This window comes from Salmo salar, chromosome 02 (genome assembly GCF_965601325.2).
Source record: "Salmo salar chromosome 02, fSalSal1, whole genome shotgun sequence".
NCBI lineage: Eukaryota > Metazoa > Chordata > Actinopteri > Salmoniformes > Salmonidae > Salmo > Salmo salar.
The window spans coordinates 39,832,584-39,851,706 of NC_138292.1; the positions used below are offsets into that span (position 1 = coordinate 39,832,584).

Consider the following 19,123-nt stretch of genomic DNA (forward strand, 5'->3'; position numbering starts at 1 on the left):
TGACTTCAGTAGTAATGGTACTGGTAGTAATGGTAGTAATAGGGTTGCCATAGGCATATGGGTTAGTTAGTGCGCTTGCTAAAATCAAGAACACAACAAGGGCACTGCGTTCATCCACCTCTGGCCTGCTCGCCTCCCTACCTCTGAGGAAGCACAGTTCCCGCTCAGCCCAGTCAAAACTGTTCACTGCTCTGGCACCCCAATGGTGGAACAAGCTCCCTCACGACGCCAGGACAGCGGAGTCAATCACCACCTTCCGGAGACACCTGAAACCCCACCTCTTTAAGGAATACCTGGGATAGGATAAAGTAATCCTTCTAACCCCCCCCCCCCCCCTTAAAAGATTTAGATGCACTATTGTAAAGTGGTTGTTCCACTGGATATTATAAGGTGAATGCACCAATCTGTAAGTCGCTCTGGATAAGAGCGTCTGCTAAATGACTTAAATGTAAAAAGGTAAATGTAAATCTCTCCTGGCTCAAAGTAGAGGAGATATTAACTGCATCACTACTTGTCTTTGTGACAGCCTTCCCTGTAGCTCAGTTGGTAGAGCATGGTGTATGCAACGCCAGGGTTGTGGGTTCGTTTCCCACGGGAGGGCAAGTATGAAAATGAAATGTATTCACTACTGTAAGTTGCTCTGGATAAGAGCGTTTGCTAAATGACTAAAATGTAAATGTAATCTGCCCTACTTATTTTAGTGTGCTTGCTGAAATCAGGAACACTAATTACATTTGCCTCCCGCTGGCACCTGTAGCGCCAACACCAAAATCTATGACAAAGGGAACATCATAAGAGCAAGCTGATAAACTGTGGAAAGAAAATGTACCATTTAGCCGACTGTTCATAAAAACGTCAATATTCAGACCACTAGGGGTCAGTGTTTTTAGACAGGGGATCATGTAGACCTCCCTCTGTAGTAGTAGGGTCTTGATGCTACCTCCTCTGTGGTGAAGCATATCAATGATTTTATGCCGGACCATATACAACAGACCCTGGCCAACCTTAGCTCAACACAGCTAGAAGTCCCAACGGCAATTTTAATAGAATTAGTATTTTTTAATTTAACTAGGCAAGTCAGTTAAGAACACATTTTTTATTACAATGCAGGCCTACCCCGGCCGAACCCTAACCCGGACGATGCTGGGCCAATTGTGCGCCGCCCTATTTGACTCCCAATCACGGCTGGTTGTGATACAGCCTGGAATCAAACAAGGGTCTGTATTGACGCCTCTAGCACTGAGATGGAGTGCCTTAGACCGCTGCGCCACTCGGGAGCCAGTGAAATGCCCAGATAGCTGCTCAGTTAGTGGTAGTAGTCCCTGCCCAGCTCCCTGGACATACACGACATGATCAAAAGTATGTGGACGTTGAACGTCTCATTCGAAAATCATGGGCATTAATATGGAGTTGGTCCCCCATTTGCTGATATAACAGCCTACACTCATCTGGAAAGGCTTTCCACTAGACGTTGGAACATTGCTGCGGGGACTTGCTTCCATTCAGCCACAAAAGCATTACTGAGGTCAGGCACTGATTTTGGGCAATTAGGCCTGGCTCGCAGTCGGCGTTCCAATTAATCCAAAAGGTGTTTGATGGGGTTGAGGTCAGGGCTCTGTGCCCTAGACATAGTTCGCACTATGCATTTGGGCTGGTAGCGTTCTCCTGGCATTCGCCAAACCCATATTGTTCCGTCGGACAGCCAGACAGTGAAGCATGATTCAACACTCCAGAGAACGCATTTCCGGCCATGGAAACCCATTTCATGAAGCTCCCGACGAACAGTTCTTATGCTGACGTTGCTTCTAGAGGTAGTTTGGAACTAGTGAGTGTTGCAACCAAGGACAGATGATTTTTACGCGCTACAAGCTTCAGCACTTGGTGGTCCCGTTCTGTGAGCTTATGTGGCCTACCACTTTGCGGCTGAGCTGCTGTTGCTCCTAGACATTTCCATTTCACAATAACAGCACTTATAGTTGACCAAGGCAGCTCTACCAGGGCAGAAATTTGACAAACTGACTTGTTGGAAAGGTGGCATCCTATGACGGTGCCACGTTGAAAGTCACTGAGCTCTTCAGTAAGGCCATTCTACTGCCAATGATATTGCATGGCTGTGTGCTCGATTTTATACACCTGTCAGCAACGGGTGTGGCTAAAATAGCCAAATCCACTAATTTGAAGGGGTTTCTACATACTTTTGTATATATAGTGTAGTCCCATGGTCGAAGCATGACAGGAGACAACCTGAAAGCAAGCCAATTAAAGTTTGACAGTTTAACAAGATTCCCCCGTCTCATGGCTAGAACTTCCACCAAAAGGCACAGTAAGGTGAATGTGGTAAAAATGTGGTGAGTTAGACAAGTTAACCAACATGCTGCACAACAGGCATCAGCGGAGGTCTTGACCATGGCCATTTGTCCCGTCAGTGAGGTCCTTGTCCAATCCTCAACAAGCCTTACTGGCCACCGAGATCAGTGCCCCGTGACACTACGAACACCAAATGTTGTCAGTTTCCCATACTTGACGGCAGACCATTTCCGGAGACCTTCTCCCTTACCTCACCTTGCTCATCAACTCATCCTTGACCGCTGGCTACGACCCTTCCGTCTTCAAGAGAGCGAGAGTTGCAACCCTTCTCAAAAAACCTACACTCGATCCCTCCGATGCCATCAACTACAGACCAGTATCCCTTCTTTCTTTTCTCTCCAAAACTCTTGAGTGTGCCATCCTTGGCCAGCTCTCTTGCTATCTCTCTCAGAATGACCTTCTTGATCCAAATCAGTCAGGTTTCAAGACTGGTCATTCAACTGAGACTGCTCTTCTCTGTGTCACGGAGGCTCTCCGCACTGCTAAAGCTAACTCTCTCTCCTCTGCTCTCATCCTTCTAGACCTATCTGCTGCCTTTGATACTGTGAACCATCAGATCCTCCTCTCCACCCTCTCCGAGTTGGGCATCTCCGGCGCAGCTCACTCTTGGATTGCGTCCTACCTGACAAGTCGCTCCTACCAGGTGGTGTGGCGAGAATCTGTCTCCGCACCACGTGCTCTCACCACTGGTGTCCCCCAGGGCTCAGTTCTAGGCCCTCCCCTATTCTCGCTATACACCAAGTCACTTGGCTCTGTCATATCCTCACATGGTCTCTCCTCTCATTCCTACGCAGACGACACACAATTAATCTTCTCCTTTCCCCCTTCTGATAACCAGGTGGCGAATCGCATCTCTGCATGTCTGGCAGACATATCAGTGTGGATGACGGATCACCACCTCAAGCTGAACCTCGGCAAGACGAAGCTGCTCTTCCTTCCGGGGAAGGACTGCCCGTTCCATGATCTCGCCATCACGGTTGACAACTTCATTGTGTCCTCCTCCCAGAGTGCTAAGAGCCTTAGCGTGACCCTGGACAACACCCTGTCGTTCTCCGCTAACATCAAGATGGTGACCCGATCCTGTAGGTTCATGATCTACAACATTCGCAGAGTACGACCCTACCTTACACAGGAAGCGGCGCAGGTCCTAATCCAGGCACTTGTCATCTCCCGTCTGGATTACTGCAACTCGCTGTTGGCTGGGCTCCCTGCCTGTGCCATTAAACCCCAACAACTCATCCAGAACGTCGTAGCCCGTCTGGTGTTCAACCTTCCCAAGTTCTCGCACGTCACCCCGCTCCTCCGCACACTCCACTGGCTTCCAGTTGAAGCTCGCATCTGCTACAAGACCATGGTGCTTGCCTACGGAGCTGTGAGGGGAACGGCACCTCCGTACCTTCAGGCTCTGATCAGTCCCTACACCCAAACAAGGGCACTGCGTTCATCCACCTCTGGCCTGCTGGTCCCCCTACCTCTGCGGAAGCACAGTTCCCGCTCAGCCCAGTCAAAACTGTTCGCTGCTCTGGCACCCCAATCATGGAACAAGCTCCCTCACGATGCCAGGACAGCAGAGTCAATCACCACCTTCCGGAGACACCTGAAACCCCACCTCTTTAAGGAATACCTGGGATAGGATAAAGTAATCCTTCTAACCCCCCCCAAAAAAGATATAGATGTACTATTGTAAAGTGGTTGTTCCACTGGATATCATAAGGTGAATGCACCAATTTGTAAGTCGCTCTGGATAAGAGTGTCTGCTAAATTACGTAAATGTAAGTGTCAGAAATGGTTGAGACTGTAGATAAGCTGACCAGCTTCAGGATAACTTGAACCACGTTGACATTGCCATGGTTTCTTTGAATGATATACTTCTATTCAGGGAGAATGAGAAACTTTCAGAGACCCAATTAAGGGCATTGGCCCTTTGTGAGAAACTCTGCAGTTCTCATTCCCTGTCTACCAATGCAGAGGACGCATACCAACTCCACCTAGCCATGAGGTTATTAGCATTCTGGTCTTCTCATTCCTAACAGAGAATGCAACAGAGTCTACTTTGGGAGCAATACAATTTGAAACCGGTAGTATAGTTGTGAACAATCTGTTGTCCCACATGGAGGATTAATCTTCCTCTGGTATACCTTCTTTGTACTCTGTGAGATCGGTGATGGACTCTGATGATATCACTATTAGTGCTAGCACTGTCCGTTCAACATGGAGAGGAGTCGGACTTATTGGAATGTTTATCCATTACCTGCAAAGGCTTAAGAAATCTGCCCCAAAACGTGTCAGTGCTGACCAGATTGAGGCTGTGATCTCAGAGACCGGTCTTGTTCCTTCCTAAAACTCATTGACCTCCAGACCGGGCCCAAGTTGCCCTAGGGTTGGTTCCACTCTGCTGCTGCTAGCTTTTATAGCAATGTGAGGTTCAAGGTGGACAAGTTCATCCTTCCCATTGACACTATTGATCAGGGATTCAGATCATTCCCTGCTCACAAACAGTGGTTTGGGTTCCATGTTCTGCAGCGTTGGAACGGTGTTCAACAATGATGCCTCTGTTGAGAAATACATCACAGCACCACTGAACAACTCCTCTGTGTTACATCTGAATGAGACAAGATGTGTCTGATCACACAGTGGGCTCAGAGAGTATTGAAGACCAGGATAAATCTATCCTGAGTTGCACCTCTTCCACCATGCCCATGATCCCATACGACCAGCCAACATCCCCCATTACTAGCCTCACAGTTAAGCCAGAGAAAGCTAGTGTTGGACTTTTTGACAGCACAATGAGTAGAGAGAGCCTGGACAAGGAGCTGAAAGCTATCCAGAGCACCCCCTCATCTGCAAGCATCACTGATTTTCCCACATCTAAGGGAACACCCTCCCTCACGGATAGAACCCGTCGGGTCATTAAAGCACTGCAGGAAAGAGCTAGAAGTGGCACAACCAGCCTTGTCTCCCAGTCAGAGGTGTTAGATAAGGTCACCAGGGCAGTATGTTGGCAGCATGGGAGGATGCAGCTGAGTGAAAGCTTCAGGCCCTTCTCTCCACAGGCCTCCGCCGGCCATTCATAGACCACCTGGTGGAGCAGATCTGCAGGTTCCTTCTGCAGAACAGCATCCCAGTGTCTTCTGTGGCCTGCAGATCTAAGTCTGAATCTGCTCTCCTGAGCAGAAGGCAGATAGGTGAGCTCCAGATGGAGCCATTAGCAGAGAGATAGTCTATGCCTTCACAGAGTAGTCTGACTAGACGCTAGCTAAGTTAAGTGTTTTGTTATTTTTGTTTTACTCTGCCTGCAAACACGCTGGATGATTCAGAATCAATCACTGAAGAGCTTGAGCGATTAATTGACGAGAGATACTTACGAACTCAAAGAAACATGTCGCTGGTTTCGGAGGATTCAAGCATTGTTAAGGACAACAAACCCAATCAACAAAACAAACCTAAGCCAAGTTGGCCAAGCGGTATCAACGATGGAACCAAACCATCCCCAAGCAAGAAGGTGCGTGTGGAGAGTGGGGAGAGGTTAACTGATATGGATGTTGACTTGTTAAAATCCATCAAGGAAAGGCTTGTCAAACGTGATATCTTGGATAGATTACGAGAAGACATCAATGCATTATGTGCCAGTATAGAATTCAGCCAATGTCAGATTGATGATCTAAGGAAAGAGAACACAGAGCTACTGGTACTGTAGACTCTATTCATGGAAAGGTGGAGGTGGTGCAAAGGGAGAACAAACAATTTAAAGAAACCTTGCTTCATGTACAGTGTCGATCAATGCGGGACAATCTAATATTTTCAGGGATACCGGAGAATGACAACTGCACAGGCTGTGAGGACACTGTCCGAGACTTTATGTCAACTCAACTTAAATTGCCTCTGGGTAAGGCCTCTGGGAATAGGCCATGGGATATTATTGCATGTTTTGACAAATTTAAGTAAAAGGAAATGACGAAGAGCAGGGGCAGAGAACTCAGAAACACTGATTTTGGAATGAAGGATCACTTCCCCACCGAGATCAATGAAAGGAGAAAAAAACTGTATCCCATCATGAAGGAAAAGTGTTGCCTGAATCAACGAGTCTCCATGGTGATGGATAGACTTTACATCAACGGGCAATTGTATCGGGACTCCAGAATAACTCCCTCGCTATTTTAATTAAATGTTCAAATCTGAGTTTGTGTGTTGTGGTGGGTCATGACAACTTCAACTATAACGAATACATGCTCTATTGATTTTCACTTGACAAGGAAAGGGCTGCATATAGCTCAGGTTCATGTATGTAGCCTTCCTAACAAAACACATGAGGTTTTTAACTTGGTCAACATAAATAATATTCATATTTTGGCTTTGACCGAAACGCATTTAGATGCATCTGTAAATGATGGGCAAATGAACATTCAAGGATATAGTCTACTTAGAAGGGACAGGAATGGTGAGGGTGAAGCACTGTACATTCAGAATCATATACCTTTTAAGAGGAGGGATGACCTTAGTGTATGTCAAATAGAGGCACTATGGGCTCAAGTATATCTGCCTTGCCAGGCACCCATATTTGGTAAGATGTGTGTATAGACCTCCTAGCTCTAAGGTGTCCTATCTGGATGACTTATGCACTGGGTTTGACCAGGCCACAGATAGCAACAGAGATGTATTTATCTTGAGTGGTTTTAATATAAATTGGAAGGATCATAATAATTAGAATAGAACTAAATTGATGAGATATGCCGAGAACTGTGGTTTGAAACAAATGGTTAATGATACTACTAGATCATCGACTAGGTTAGGTCATCGTTCAGACACATGCATTGATCTGATCTTCTATAATATACCTGTCACGACTTCTGCCGAAGTTGGTCCCTCTCCTTGTTCGGGCAGCGTTCGGCGGTCGACGTCACCGGCCTTCTAGCCATCGCCGATCCACTTTTAATTTTCCATGTGTTTTGTCTTTGTCTTACACACCTGGTTTCAATCGCCCAATTACTTGTTCATTATTTAACCCTCTGTTCCCCCATGTTTGTATGTAATACGATCCGTTATTGTGGGCTGGATTATTGCTTTGTATTATTGATTCTTGAGTAAATTAAGTTTATTACTCTTATCTGCTGTCCTACACCTGACTCCTCTACACCAGCTACACACAGGCTTATTACAATACCATTGCCATGCTTAAAAGCCAGATCAATACCAGTGGGCTGGACAGACCATAATATTGTGACCATAACCATGAACACCGAGGTTCCAAAGAAACCCCCAAGGATTGTGGTCAAGATACTTTTTTAAACATTTAATCATGAGCTATTTCAAAATGATTTGGCTGCTGTACCCTGGGAGCTGATTTATCTAGAGGATGATTTAAATCATGCTACAGAATGTTTTATTGATTTGCTCACTGAGGTAATGGACCATCATGCCCCAGTAAGAAAGAGTACAGTTGGGGCTCGTCCATCTCCATGAATTGATGATGAACTGGGTAAGGCTTTTCTCAAAGAAATATGGCAAAAGTCTTAGCCAAATCAGAACTAGAAATTGATGAACAGAATTATAGAACATTACGACCCTGCAGTTAAATTGAATCGTAAGAAAAAAAACATTTTTTTACAACAATGCTTTTATTGAGTGTAAAAATTATTCTTAAGAGGTATGGAATACAGTTAAGGGCTTACTTGGTACATCTATCTCATCATGCCCATCTAGTGTGGAGGTTGGCAGGAGAACAATAAGAAAACCAGCTGATATTACCAATCATTTTGCTGATTTCTTTTTACAAAGAAAATGTATTTACTGAGCAATAATGTAAACACACATTCTTCCAGACAAGCTATTGTCCAATGGATTGATGATGATATTATGAGCAACAAGACCTGCTCTTTTAGTCTGCAAATGGTGTCAGTAGAGGAGGTGTTAAACCTATTGAAGTCATTACCCGATGGTAAATCTACAAGTTATTAAGATCTTATGGACAATTTTTTACTTCGCTATGCTGCTCCCCAGATTGCAGCTCCACTGAAATACATATTCAATTGGTCACTGGAAAAGGCGATGTTTGCAAATGTATGGAAACATGCTAAACTGTGTCCTATTCCGAAAGACAGCAAAGAATCCATTACTCCTGCCAATAGTCAACCAGTCTTCTCCCTTCACTCAGTAAGATATTGGAGGGTATTGTGTGTAGACAAATATGGGAGTACATGGAAAAGAATGATCTGATAACAGCCAATCAGCATGCTTCTCACAAAAACCATTCCATTACCACTGCATTGGTTGACATGACTGACCAGTGGCTCAATGCTATGGATAATGGCAGGTTTGTTGGTGTACTATTTTAGATTTTAGTGCAGCATTTGATTTAGTAGATCATGAAATAATTTTGAAGAAATTAATGCATTATGGTTTTAAGGAGGTAGCATTGAATTGGGTACAGTCATATCTAACTGACAGGAAACAGTCCACCTATATCAATGGTTCATTTTCTTCCCCTCGTGCTTTAAATTGTGGAGTACTGCAGGGCAGCTGCCTTGGGCCACTTCTTTATTTAATATATACCAATGACCTTCTTTATACCTTATCTGAAACTCAAGCTACTATATTTGCAGATGATACTACAATTTATACAGCAAGACAATCGGTTCAACAGGTACACCAAGCTTTACAAGGAGATTTGGAGAATATCAGGGAGTGGGTTTGCTAGAACAAACTTGTTTTAAACACCAAGAAAACCAAAGTTATGTTGGTCTGTTCCACTAGGAAAAGGCCAACACAGCATGGGATACAATTAAGTATGAGAGGAGTACAAATTTAGGAAGTGGCAGAAATCAAACTACTAGGAGTGCAGCTAGATAACTGCTTATCATGGTCGTCTCAAATAACTCATCTATGTAAAATAAATGTCACGTTCGTCGTAGGAAGGAGAACCAAGCGCAGCATCGTTCCACATCTTTTATTTTAATGTGAAACTTTGCAAAACAAACAAACTATAAACAAAACACAAACTGTGACGAAAGAGGTGCAACATGCACTAACTCAAAATAATCTCCCACAAACACAGGTGGGAAAAACAACTACTTAAATATGACCCCCAATTAGAGACAACAATGACCAGCTGCCTCTAATTGGGGATCATCCAAAAAAAAAAGAAAAACAGAAACTAGAACCAAACAACATAGAACTAGATAAACCCCCCCAGTCACGCCCTGACCTACTCTACCATAGAAAACAAGAGCTCTCTATGGTCAGGACATGACAATAAATATTAAAACAGCATGCATGATCAGGAGGATAGCTAAATATTTACCAGGAAAGATTCTTAAGCAAATAGCACAAGCATTAATTGAGAGTCAGGTGAACTACTGTTCTATGGCCTGGGGAAATGCATCAGCAAGTGAAATTAGGAGGCTGCAGATTGCACAGAACAAAGTAGCAAGGATTGTTTTAAGGTGGAGATATGGTTCTTCTCTTGTAGTCATGCACAATGCTCTTGGTTGGACATCAATCAACAAGATAATTGAAAAAAGCATGCTTATTTTATTTCATAATATACACCATTTAAAACGGCCAAACTCTATTCACAACGGTATTTAGTTGGTAAGAGACAGACATTCAGTAAATACTAGGAATAGATTGTCCACCATCTATGTGTTATCCAGACAGAAAAGAGAAATAGGCAAAAGAACATTTCAATTTAGAGCAATAAAGAAATTGAATAATTTAACTGAGCAAACCAGAAACCTTTCAATATATAAATTTAAACAATACATTAAAACCATTTAAATGGTCAATATGTTAGTATATTATGTCTGTTTGTAACAGTGTGTTATATGTGAAAATGTGTTCCTATTATAAATTGTATTTTCATGTTTAAGGACTCTTGGAAGATTAGTCCAAATGAGGACTAAAAGAGATCCAAATCAAATCAAATCTGTTAAATCCCTTCTAGAGCACTTGCTCAAAGACCTCAAAGATACTGATGTGGCCTTCTGCTCTCCCTCTGTCAGGGCCATTGTGAGTCTGACCACCCGCTTCTTCTTCACAAACAGGCCAGCTCAGTTCAGGGTGTTCTAAGCCACTCTCCAAGATCTGCCAAGGAGTAGTCAATCTCTTCACGTGAGTGATGGCCAAAGAATTGGCAGAAACTCTGCCTTAGACTTCTGGGCTCCTGATTCCTGATGCAAGGCCGACTGGTGAATCGTACCTCTCTTCCATCAATGAGAGCTGTAAAGCAACTGTTTATTGTACTAACACAGTTCTTGCGCTCAAAAAGATTCCCCAGGAGAAGAAACATGATCCCAACCAGAGTGAGCGATCCAGTGGTTGCAGGGTTCAGGCCGTCGCCAATCCTCGCCTCCCCACAGCCAAACCAGGACAACTGGTTTGGCTGTGGGGGAAAGGCTTCGGAAGATCAGCATCAAGACAAAGGTAGTGTATAATGTCTTTAGGAAATGGCGTACATTTCCTTTGATTATCCAGAATTAGTTCACATTGTGTGCATGTAATCCGTAAGGGTAACTGATGATGTTACAATTAATTAAGTGAAGAGAAAAGGTAAATTCGGGAAAATAGAAGAATAAAGTGTCAGGTTATATTATATGTTAACTGTCTTCCTCTGTTTACATGTAAACAATCAGAGTGGCAACAAAGTGGATCCATGCCCCTGCTGTTGCTGTGGACTATAACAGTGAATATCAGTATTGACCTCTCTCTCTTTGTGGCAATATTCTCTACATGCACATACAATAAAGACCTTATTCAGAATGTCTTACCATCCTGTGGTATGGTGGTGGTGGTGATGTTTAATGAAGTGAATACTGAAAATAACACAAAGAGTGGTAGTGTTAATATTTATTTCAAACCCTAAAACAATTACCACCTTCATCTGATCATCTGTCCAGGTGCAATACATACAGTATTTGCTTGACTGATATTCTAAAGAAAGGTTCTGTTTTCATTCTCCAGGGCAACAACACAACAGACGACACCAGCACTTGAAGAGAGTTTTTCCCGTGTGTATCAAAAATGGTCCACCACCCAAAGGACATCCAGCCGACTTGACACAACTAAGGGAAGCATTGGAGTCAACGTGGGCCAGCATCCCTTTGGAACACTTTCGACACCTAGTCCACGCCCAAACGAATAATGGCTGTTCTGAGGGCAAAGGGGGAGGGGGGATCCGTATTAAGGTGTTCCTAAAGTTGATCGTTTATAGCCGGTGTCACGTCTTGGACCCTACCATTATTTGTCAGTGTCTTATGGATGCATTTGGATATGCGTGCACATGGAGGTGAGTATAGGAATGGACATTTGCCTAGGCAGGTGGATGTGTGTCTGCTTGTCCGCGCGCATGGACATGGGCTCAGTAGGACCGAGGGTAACGTGGCTCCTTACTTAGGTGTCTGAACGTCTTTGATAATATAGATAATTGTTTGTAAGTGGATCTCTATGTATTTGAAGGGATGCTGTTGTTATGAATGTGACTTGGATCTCTGCACTCTATTCAGCATTGATGTTGACTGATATGTATGAATATCTTTCCTGCAACAACAACAAAAAGTACCCTAGCATCATACTTGAGTAAAAGTAATGATTCCGTAATAGAAAATAACTCAAGTGAAAGTGAAAGTCAACCAGTAGAATACTACTTGAGTAAATGTCTAAAAGTATATGGTTTTAAATTAAGTATCAAAAGTAAATGTAATCGCTAAAATATACTTAAGTATTAAAAGTATGTAATTTCTAATTCCTTATGTTAAGCAAATCAGATGGCACCATTTTCTGTTTTCTTTTTTTTCCACAGATAGAGAAGCATGTGTGTTTAGTGAGTCTGTCAGATTAGAGGCAGTAGAGATGTTCTCTTGATAAGTGTGTGAATTGGACCATGTTCCTGCCCTGCTAAGCTATCGAAATGTAATGAGTACTTTTGGGTGTCAGGGAAAATGCATGGAGTAAAAAGTTAATTATTTTCCTTAGGAATGTAGTGAAGTAATAAGTCAACGTTGTCAATTATTATTATTTTTTAATAAAGAACAGGTACCCCAAAAACCTACTCAAGTAGTACTTTCAAGTGTTTTTACTTAAGTACTTTACAACACTGGCAATTAATGTAGTAATGACAATTGAAAATAGTGAGTGTCTTGAAAATACAGTTTCATCCAATGTAGGGTTCTAACAGAAGTCTGGAATTGTTTCCTTTTTGAAGGACATGCGTGTGCCTGGCACAGTATCCATACAAAGAATGAAAATGTATGACTATCAGTCAGGAGTACAAGCTGGAACAAGGAAGATACTGTACAGTAGGAGTTACTCCCTGTCACGAGCCTAGATCCTGCCATACTGGATTGTGAAAAGGGAAGAACTGGTTCAACACTTACATACAGAACATTTTTTACATTTTAGTCATTTAGCAGACGCTCTTATCCAGAGCGACTTACAGTAGTGAATGCATACATTTTTTGTTGTTGTTGCTTTTTTCCGTACTAGCACTCCTTTCAACTTGTTGTCATGCTAAACATGACAACTTAAACAGAAGCAGCGGCATCCAGGTTATTCAGTAATACAAAAGACAGGTCAGCATGATGTACTTCTGTTTCCTTGCCTAATATTTCCTGGTTCGACCCCGTAGGAATCTAACCTGGATGCCGCTGCTTCTGTTTTAGTTGTCATGTTTAGCATGACAACAAGTTGAAAGGAGTGCTACAACGGAATCACTGGCACCCTGGTAAGTGTTACAATCAACATGTCTGATAATATCAGGTACAAAATAATGACCCGAAGGGATTGACAGGAAAAGGATACAGTATTATGTAATATAGGATGCCGCCAGAGAAATAGACTCCATGTCTCATTGTACAGTAGTACAGAACCGTACAGAGAGGGTTCAAAATGTGCATATTTTGATAGCGATTCAAAACCTTCGGTAAACTAAACGGCATAGAGTCAAGAGAGTTAAGAGACGGAAGAGCAGCTACTGCTGTGGACACATTCTCTTGTGAGTAGAATACTCATCCTTTGCTCTTTCTCCTTTTGCTTTCCAACCTATTTTTTCTCATCTACAGTGCCTTCAGAAAGTTTTCAGAACCCTTGACTTTTTCCACATTTTGTTACATTAGACAGGGTTGGGTAAGTTACTTTCTAAATGTAATCCGTTACAAGTTACCTGTCCAAAATTGTAATCAGTAACGTAACTTTTGGATTACCCAAACTCAGCAACGTAATCTGATTACATTCCGTTACTTTTAGATTACTTTCCCCTTAAGAGACATTAGAAGAAGACAAAAATGTATGTTACCAATTGAACGACATCTTTTGCAGGATAAATCAATGTTAAAGTTTATATAGCTTGCCATATATGGATGCTAAATTTAACTTTATGGGTTGGGTATGTAGGCTTCTTCTAACCCATCGCTTTCTACTACAAATAATACCATTAAATTATATATCTTTACATTAAAAACCAAAGTCTATCAGAATTCCAGTCATTCCAATAAATGTTATACCCCTTAATCTTCAAGAATAGGACTTGGAAATATGGAAGTATAGATTAGCCAAATTGTTTTCCCTGAGCATGACCCCAAACGTAAGAATTTATTTGCCAGCCCTACTTTGTTGTTTAGGATTTTGTTGTCATGGAGGACTGATTGGGCTCATTGATTCGAGTTGAAAAATAAATGGTGCGCTCATGGAATGGCATGCTTTGCCAAGTGTGTGCAAAACTGTCATCAAGGCAAAGGTTGGCTACTTTGAAGAATCTAAAATATATTTAGATTTGTTTAACACTTTTTTGGTTACTACATTATTCCTGATTTGTTATGTTATAGTGCTGATGTCTTCACAATTATTCTACAATGTAGAAACAAGTAAAAATAAGAAATTCCTTTGAATGAGTAGGTGTGTCCTGACTTTTGACTGCTACTGTATGTATAATTTATAAATCCAAGAATGGATGTAGTAACTACAGATTTCCCCTTTAAGTATATCAAAAGTGTGCAAGTTTGAGCATGTGTCCATTAGGCCTATGGATATTTTTGTTTTTATCAGCATGAATTAGACTGAGCAATAAAAGCCCCACTTTTATTCCATAGACTTGGATCCGCACTATGCAGCTGTTGCAAGAGCATATTTTTCACTGGCTGTCCACTGGTTTCAAAAACAATGATTGATAGGCAGTTTAAACTTCTTGAATTCAACCATTACTGGGTTCAAATACATATTTAGATTTGTGAACAGCCATCCACAACAACCACAAGGCGCAAATAGCTAAGTGAGAGAGCAGCGGTGTGATTCCCATCAATGCGCTATGTAGATATCAATAATAAGTGATATCCGTATCGCCGTAGACTACACTACTACTGTCAACTTTACCTCCAAGCGTTTATTCAAATTGGATAATCTTTGGATGCCGATAGCAGTCGCACCATTGGAAGACATAGCTTGGACTGTAGCCTACAAAAGCCTATTCCTGCTCTTTTCCCGCGATCCATCAAACACATTTGATGTAGCATCATATTGGTCTCTGACTTCTGATCAGACTCGCTCAGGGGAAAAAACGTAAACTTGCACCATTTTTCAATGCTGCTTTGAATGTCATTGAGAAAACAGAAAATTGTCAAAATAAAATTTGCGCAAACATCCTTTCTAAATGTAAAAGTAATCATCTAGCTTTTCAAAAGTATCGGTAATCTGATTACAATATTTTTGCTGGTAATGTAACAGATTACAGTTACCGGTTTTTGCACATGTAATCCGTTACTCCCCAACCCTGATTACAGCCTTATTCTAAAATGGATTAAATACAGAAAAAAATCTTCAGCAATCTACACACAATAGCCCATAATGACAAAGCAAAAACAGGTTTTTAGAAATGTTTACAAATTTACATAAGTATTCAGGCCTGTTGCTATGAGACTCGAAATTGAGCTCAGGTGCATCCTGTTTCCATTGGTCATCCTTGAGATGTTTTTACAACTTGATTGGAGTCCACCTGTGGTAAATTCCATTGATTGGACATGCTTTGGAAAGGCACACACCTGTCTATATAAGGTCCCATAGTTGACCGTAGTTGTGTCGAGGCACAGATCTGGGGAAGGGTACAAAAACATTTCTGCAGCATTGAAAGTCCCCAAGAACATAGTGGCCTCCGTTATTCTTAAATGGAAGAAGTTTGGAACCACCAAGACTCTTCCTAAAGCTGGCCACCTGGCCAAACTGAGCAATTAGGGGAGAAGGGCCTTGGTCAGGGAGGTGACCATGAACCCAATAGTCTGATATAGCTCTAGAGTTCCTCTGTGGAGATGGGAGAACCTTCCAGAAGGACAACCATCTCTGCAGCACTCCACCAATCAGGCCTTTATGGTACAGTGGCCAGACGGAAGCCATTCCTCAGTAAAAGGCACTTGGAGTTTGCCAAAAGGCACAGAAACAAGATTCTCTGGTCTGATTAAACCAAGACAAACTCTTTGGCCTGAATGCCAAGCGTCACGTCCGGAGGAAACCTGGCATCATCCCTATGGTGAAGCATGGTGGTGTCAGAATCATGCTGTGGGGATGTTTTTCAGTGACTGGGAGACTAGTCAGGATCGAGGGAAAGATGAACGGAGAAAAGTATAGAAAGATCTTTAATGAAGTCCTGAGCGCTCTGGAGCAGGTTCTCAGACTGGGCTGAAGGTTCACCTTCCAACAGGACAACAGCCCTAAGCACACAGCCAAGACAATGCAGGAATGGCTTCGGGACAAGTCCCTGAATGTCCTTGAGTGGCCCCGCCAGGGCCTGGACTTGTACCCGATCGAACATCTCTGGAGAGACCTGAAAATAGCTGTGCCGCAAAGGTCCCCATCCAACCTGATAGAGCTTGAGATGATCTGCAGAGAAGAATGGGAGAAACTCCCCAAATACAGGTGTACCAAGTTGTAGCATCATACCCAAGAAGATTTGAGGCTGTAATCACTGCCAAAGGTGCTTCAACAAAGTACTGAGTAAAGGGTGTGAATACTTATGTACATTTTATATATCCGTTTTTTTAATTTGCAGAAACATCTAAAAAACCTGTTTTTGCTTTGTCATTATGGGGTATTGTGTGTAGATTGATGAGGGGGGGGACAATTTAATACATTTTAGAAAAAGGCTGTAACATAACAATGTGGAAAAAGTAAAGGGGTCTGAATACTTTGCGAAGGCACTGTAAATGGAAAGTGTGGCCTATGTCAAAAACTGCTCTAGATGCGTAGTATTGTTTTATATCTTTGTCGCCAAAGAACTAAGGGAAAAAATTATGTCAAGCCCATTGAAACACATTTTATGTATTGTTAGGTCCTAATTATTAGAATAAGAACTCAACAGACACTGTGAAACTTAAACCAAGTTTATTAATCCCAGAGGATCGAACAGCTGAATCGACAAAAACATGTTTCCTCCTGTGGTAGTATACATACCCCACTTTGGGTGGAGTTTCCTCCTTATAGCAAAACATTGTATGTTAATCGCTAGGCAGGAAGCTAGGCAGGAAGCTAAGTGATATGGGCAATAAACGGTTCCTACCCTTATAAGTACTGCCACATGTGACCGTTTTCCCTGCATTTAGCCCCTCCCAAGCTTAATTATGGCACCCCTCATGTCTCTATTCTAACTAATGCTTAATAATATAACTAATGATTAATAATAGTTAAAGCTCAGAAATCCAAACCCATAAGTATATAGCTAACAATAATAGTTGTTTTTTGATTTTACAAATCAATCAATAGCATTTCGCCATTAAATTCCCTCAAATACATTAGAGGGATATGTCTCTCCCCCTGACAATGTGAGTGATAGAGTGCAAGTTTACATGCTTTTACACACTCTTTCTCTCTTTGTCCTCAGCATTGTAAAATCTAAATAGCTCTGCAGATGTGATGGAAACATGGCATATCCTGGTCTGGCGTATTTGTCTGATCCTGGCCCTCTGTGAGTTTTTTTTTGTCAGTAAGATATTGCAGTGCAAAAATAACTTTATGGTACAGTAATGTGTACATAAGACGTACAGTAATTCCTTGTCTATCTTTCCTCAGTGCCGCACCTGCACCAGTGCCTGTCAGTGCATTTCCAGAACAAGGGTCTCCTTTATGTGGCTCTGGGGAGAGACCTGGTCCTGCAGACCCAGTTCCAGATTACACCAACCGAGAAGATCGTCATGGTGATTTGGGACTACGAGACTGAGAAGGGTCAGGGACAGGTCAGGCTGGCCAATCACCAAACTGCACTTGGCAATCCTTTAGACCAGAAGGGGGCCTTATTTAGGGTGGAGAATATAAATTCATCTAACTATGGAGTCTACATCATCACTGTGACTGACCAGATGGGGAATGAGGAATCAGCAAAGATACTTGTTAGAGAGAGTGGTGAGAAACAATTACACCAATAATTCTGGTCACTACCAGATTTAGTTTGGGTCGTATACTGTGCAAATTAAAAAGTCACATTACCTTGACATTAGCCTTGGTCACAGGCTTTCACCTCACCTTCCGAACAATGTGAGTGAAGCCTGGGTGCCGAGGCTACCCTTATGTGCAGAACCACGTAAGGACGCAATAACCAATATAACTATATTTGGACTATTTGTTCTGCGTAACTTTTTCTCTCCCTCCCTCTCGCCTAGTTGCTGCTCCTGTGGCGTCTCTGTCCCTCCAGTGTGAGGTGGCCAATGACAGGGCACAGTGGGACAGCCCAGTGGTTTCCTGGTTGGTGGATGGGATAGAGGTCTCCAATCAGACAGCCAATCTCTCTGCAGATGGCAGGAACCTCTACGTCTCTGGAATGAAGGGCCACAACTACACCTGTGTGGTCAACAGCAGTCTGGGGACTAGTGTTACAAACTACATCACTGGTATACATGTATTATGATTATTTATTATGACTATTTTGAGTTTTTATAGTCTTTCATGCTTCTTTGCTGTGGCCTAGATTCTCCTACACCATCCCAAAGTAAGCAATCCTGTGAGACCTGGTGTGTTGTAATATTGGCCACCATATTGGCCACCGTCGTCATCATCATCCTAGTGATTCTAACAAAATGTGGATGTCTCTCCTGGTAAGATTACACAACATCTCCCCGGCTTGTCTTTTACAGTAATACATTAATAAACTACCGGTACTCTGTTTGGTACGTGTACACTTTTCACATTGCTGTGTGTTATTAACAGGAGATGCAAACAGCGGAGGACGAACGGGATTATATGACCTTAGGAGGTCCCTCGCATTCCATTATCAGTCTTATGGTACTTTGTTACACACTGCACGATCACACAAGTCTTTGGCACAGATGGGCACCTGTGGATGTATGAGGAGCACCTGTATGATATGAGGAGTTTAATGTAATATTCTATTGCAGCAAGTCACACTACCAGACACCTAAGATCATTCCTATTAAGAGCTGTAGCCCTATTCCGCATAAATAAAATATATTGATATGCTTTTTATCAAATTATATTGTATTGGTCATATACAAATGTTTAGCAGATGTTATTGTGGGTATAGTGAAATGCTTGTTATTGGTGTATTTATATGCTGATTTGTGGTATTTATTGATGCAGTGTCCACACGTATATTTTGACTTATTATATATTTTTGTTAAGTACTGTATGCCATCACATTTACAACTTAAACCTACTTTTGTGATGCCTATGTATGATAGAAAGCAAATGGAAAAAATGCACACTTTGCTACACTTCCATAGGAGACAGTGAAGAGACAAACTCAGCAAAAAAATAAACCTCCTCTCACTGTCAA

At 42.3% G+C, this 19,123-nt stretch overlaps 1 protein-coding gene across 5 annotated transcripts; it reads left to right on the forward strand.

Moving 5' to 3' along the window:
• The first annotated feature begins 11,503 nt into the window (after positions 1–11,503).
• On the forward strand, positions 11,504–19,123 carry LOC106582774 (uncharacterized). 5 transcript variants are annotated; one of them, XM_082962867.1, is made up of 7 exons: positions 12,619–13,081; positions 13,419–13,482; positions 17,219–17,302; positions 17,407–17,736; positions 17,994–18,221; positions 18,299–18,425; positions 18,538–19,123. In XM_082962867.1, exons 3-7 carry the CDS (start codon positions 17,251–17,253, stop codon positions 18,572–18,574), a joined length of 774 nt encoding a protein of 257 aa, XP_082818993.1. In that variant the 5' UTR covers positions 12,619–13,081; positions 13,419–13,482; positions 17,219–17,250; the 3' UTR covers positions 18,575–19,123. The 5 variants fall into 5 exon arrangements, with proteins under 5 accessions (XP_014021700.1, XP_082818993.1, XP_045559936.1 ...); XM_014166225.3 differs by lacking the exons at positions 12,619–13,081; positions 13,419–13,482 and adding an exon at positions 11,504–11,647; XM_045703980.2 differs by lacking the exon at positions 13,419–13,482 and having other exon boundaries at positions 12,620–13,081.

Bases quoted from the DNA above. Each gene is read 5' to 3' on its own strand.
- LOC106582774 (XM_014166225.3), top strand. From the start codon at position 17,251: ATGGAAACATGGCATATCCTGGTCTGGCGTATTTGTCTGATCCTGGCC. The intron at 18,222-18,298 runs GTATACATGTAT...GCTGTGGCCTAG, and splicing joins TGTTACAAACTACATCACTG to ATTCTCCTACACCATCCCAA. The intron at 18,426-18,537 runs GTAAGATTACAC...TGTTATTAACAG, and splicing joins AAATGTGGATGTCTCTCCTG to GAGATGCAAACAGCGGAGGA.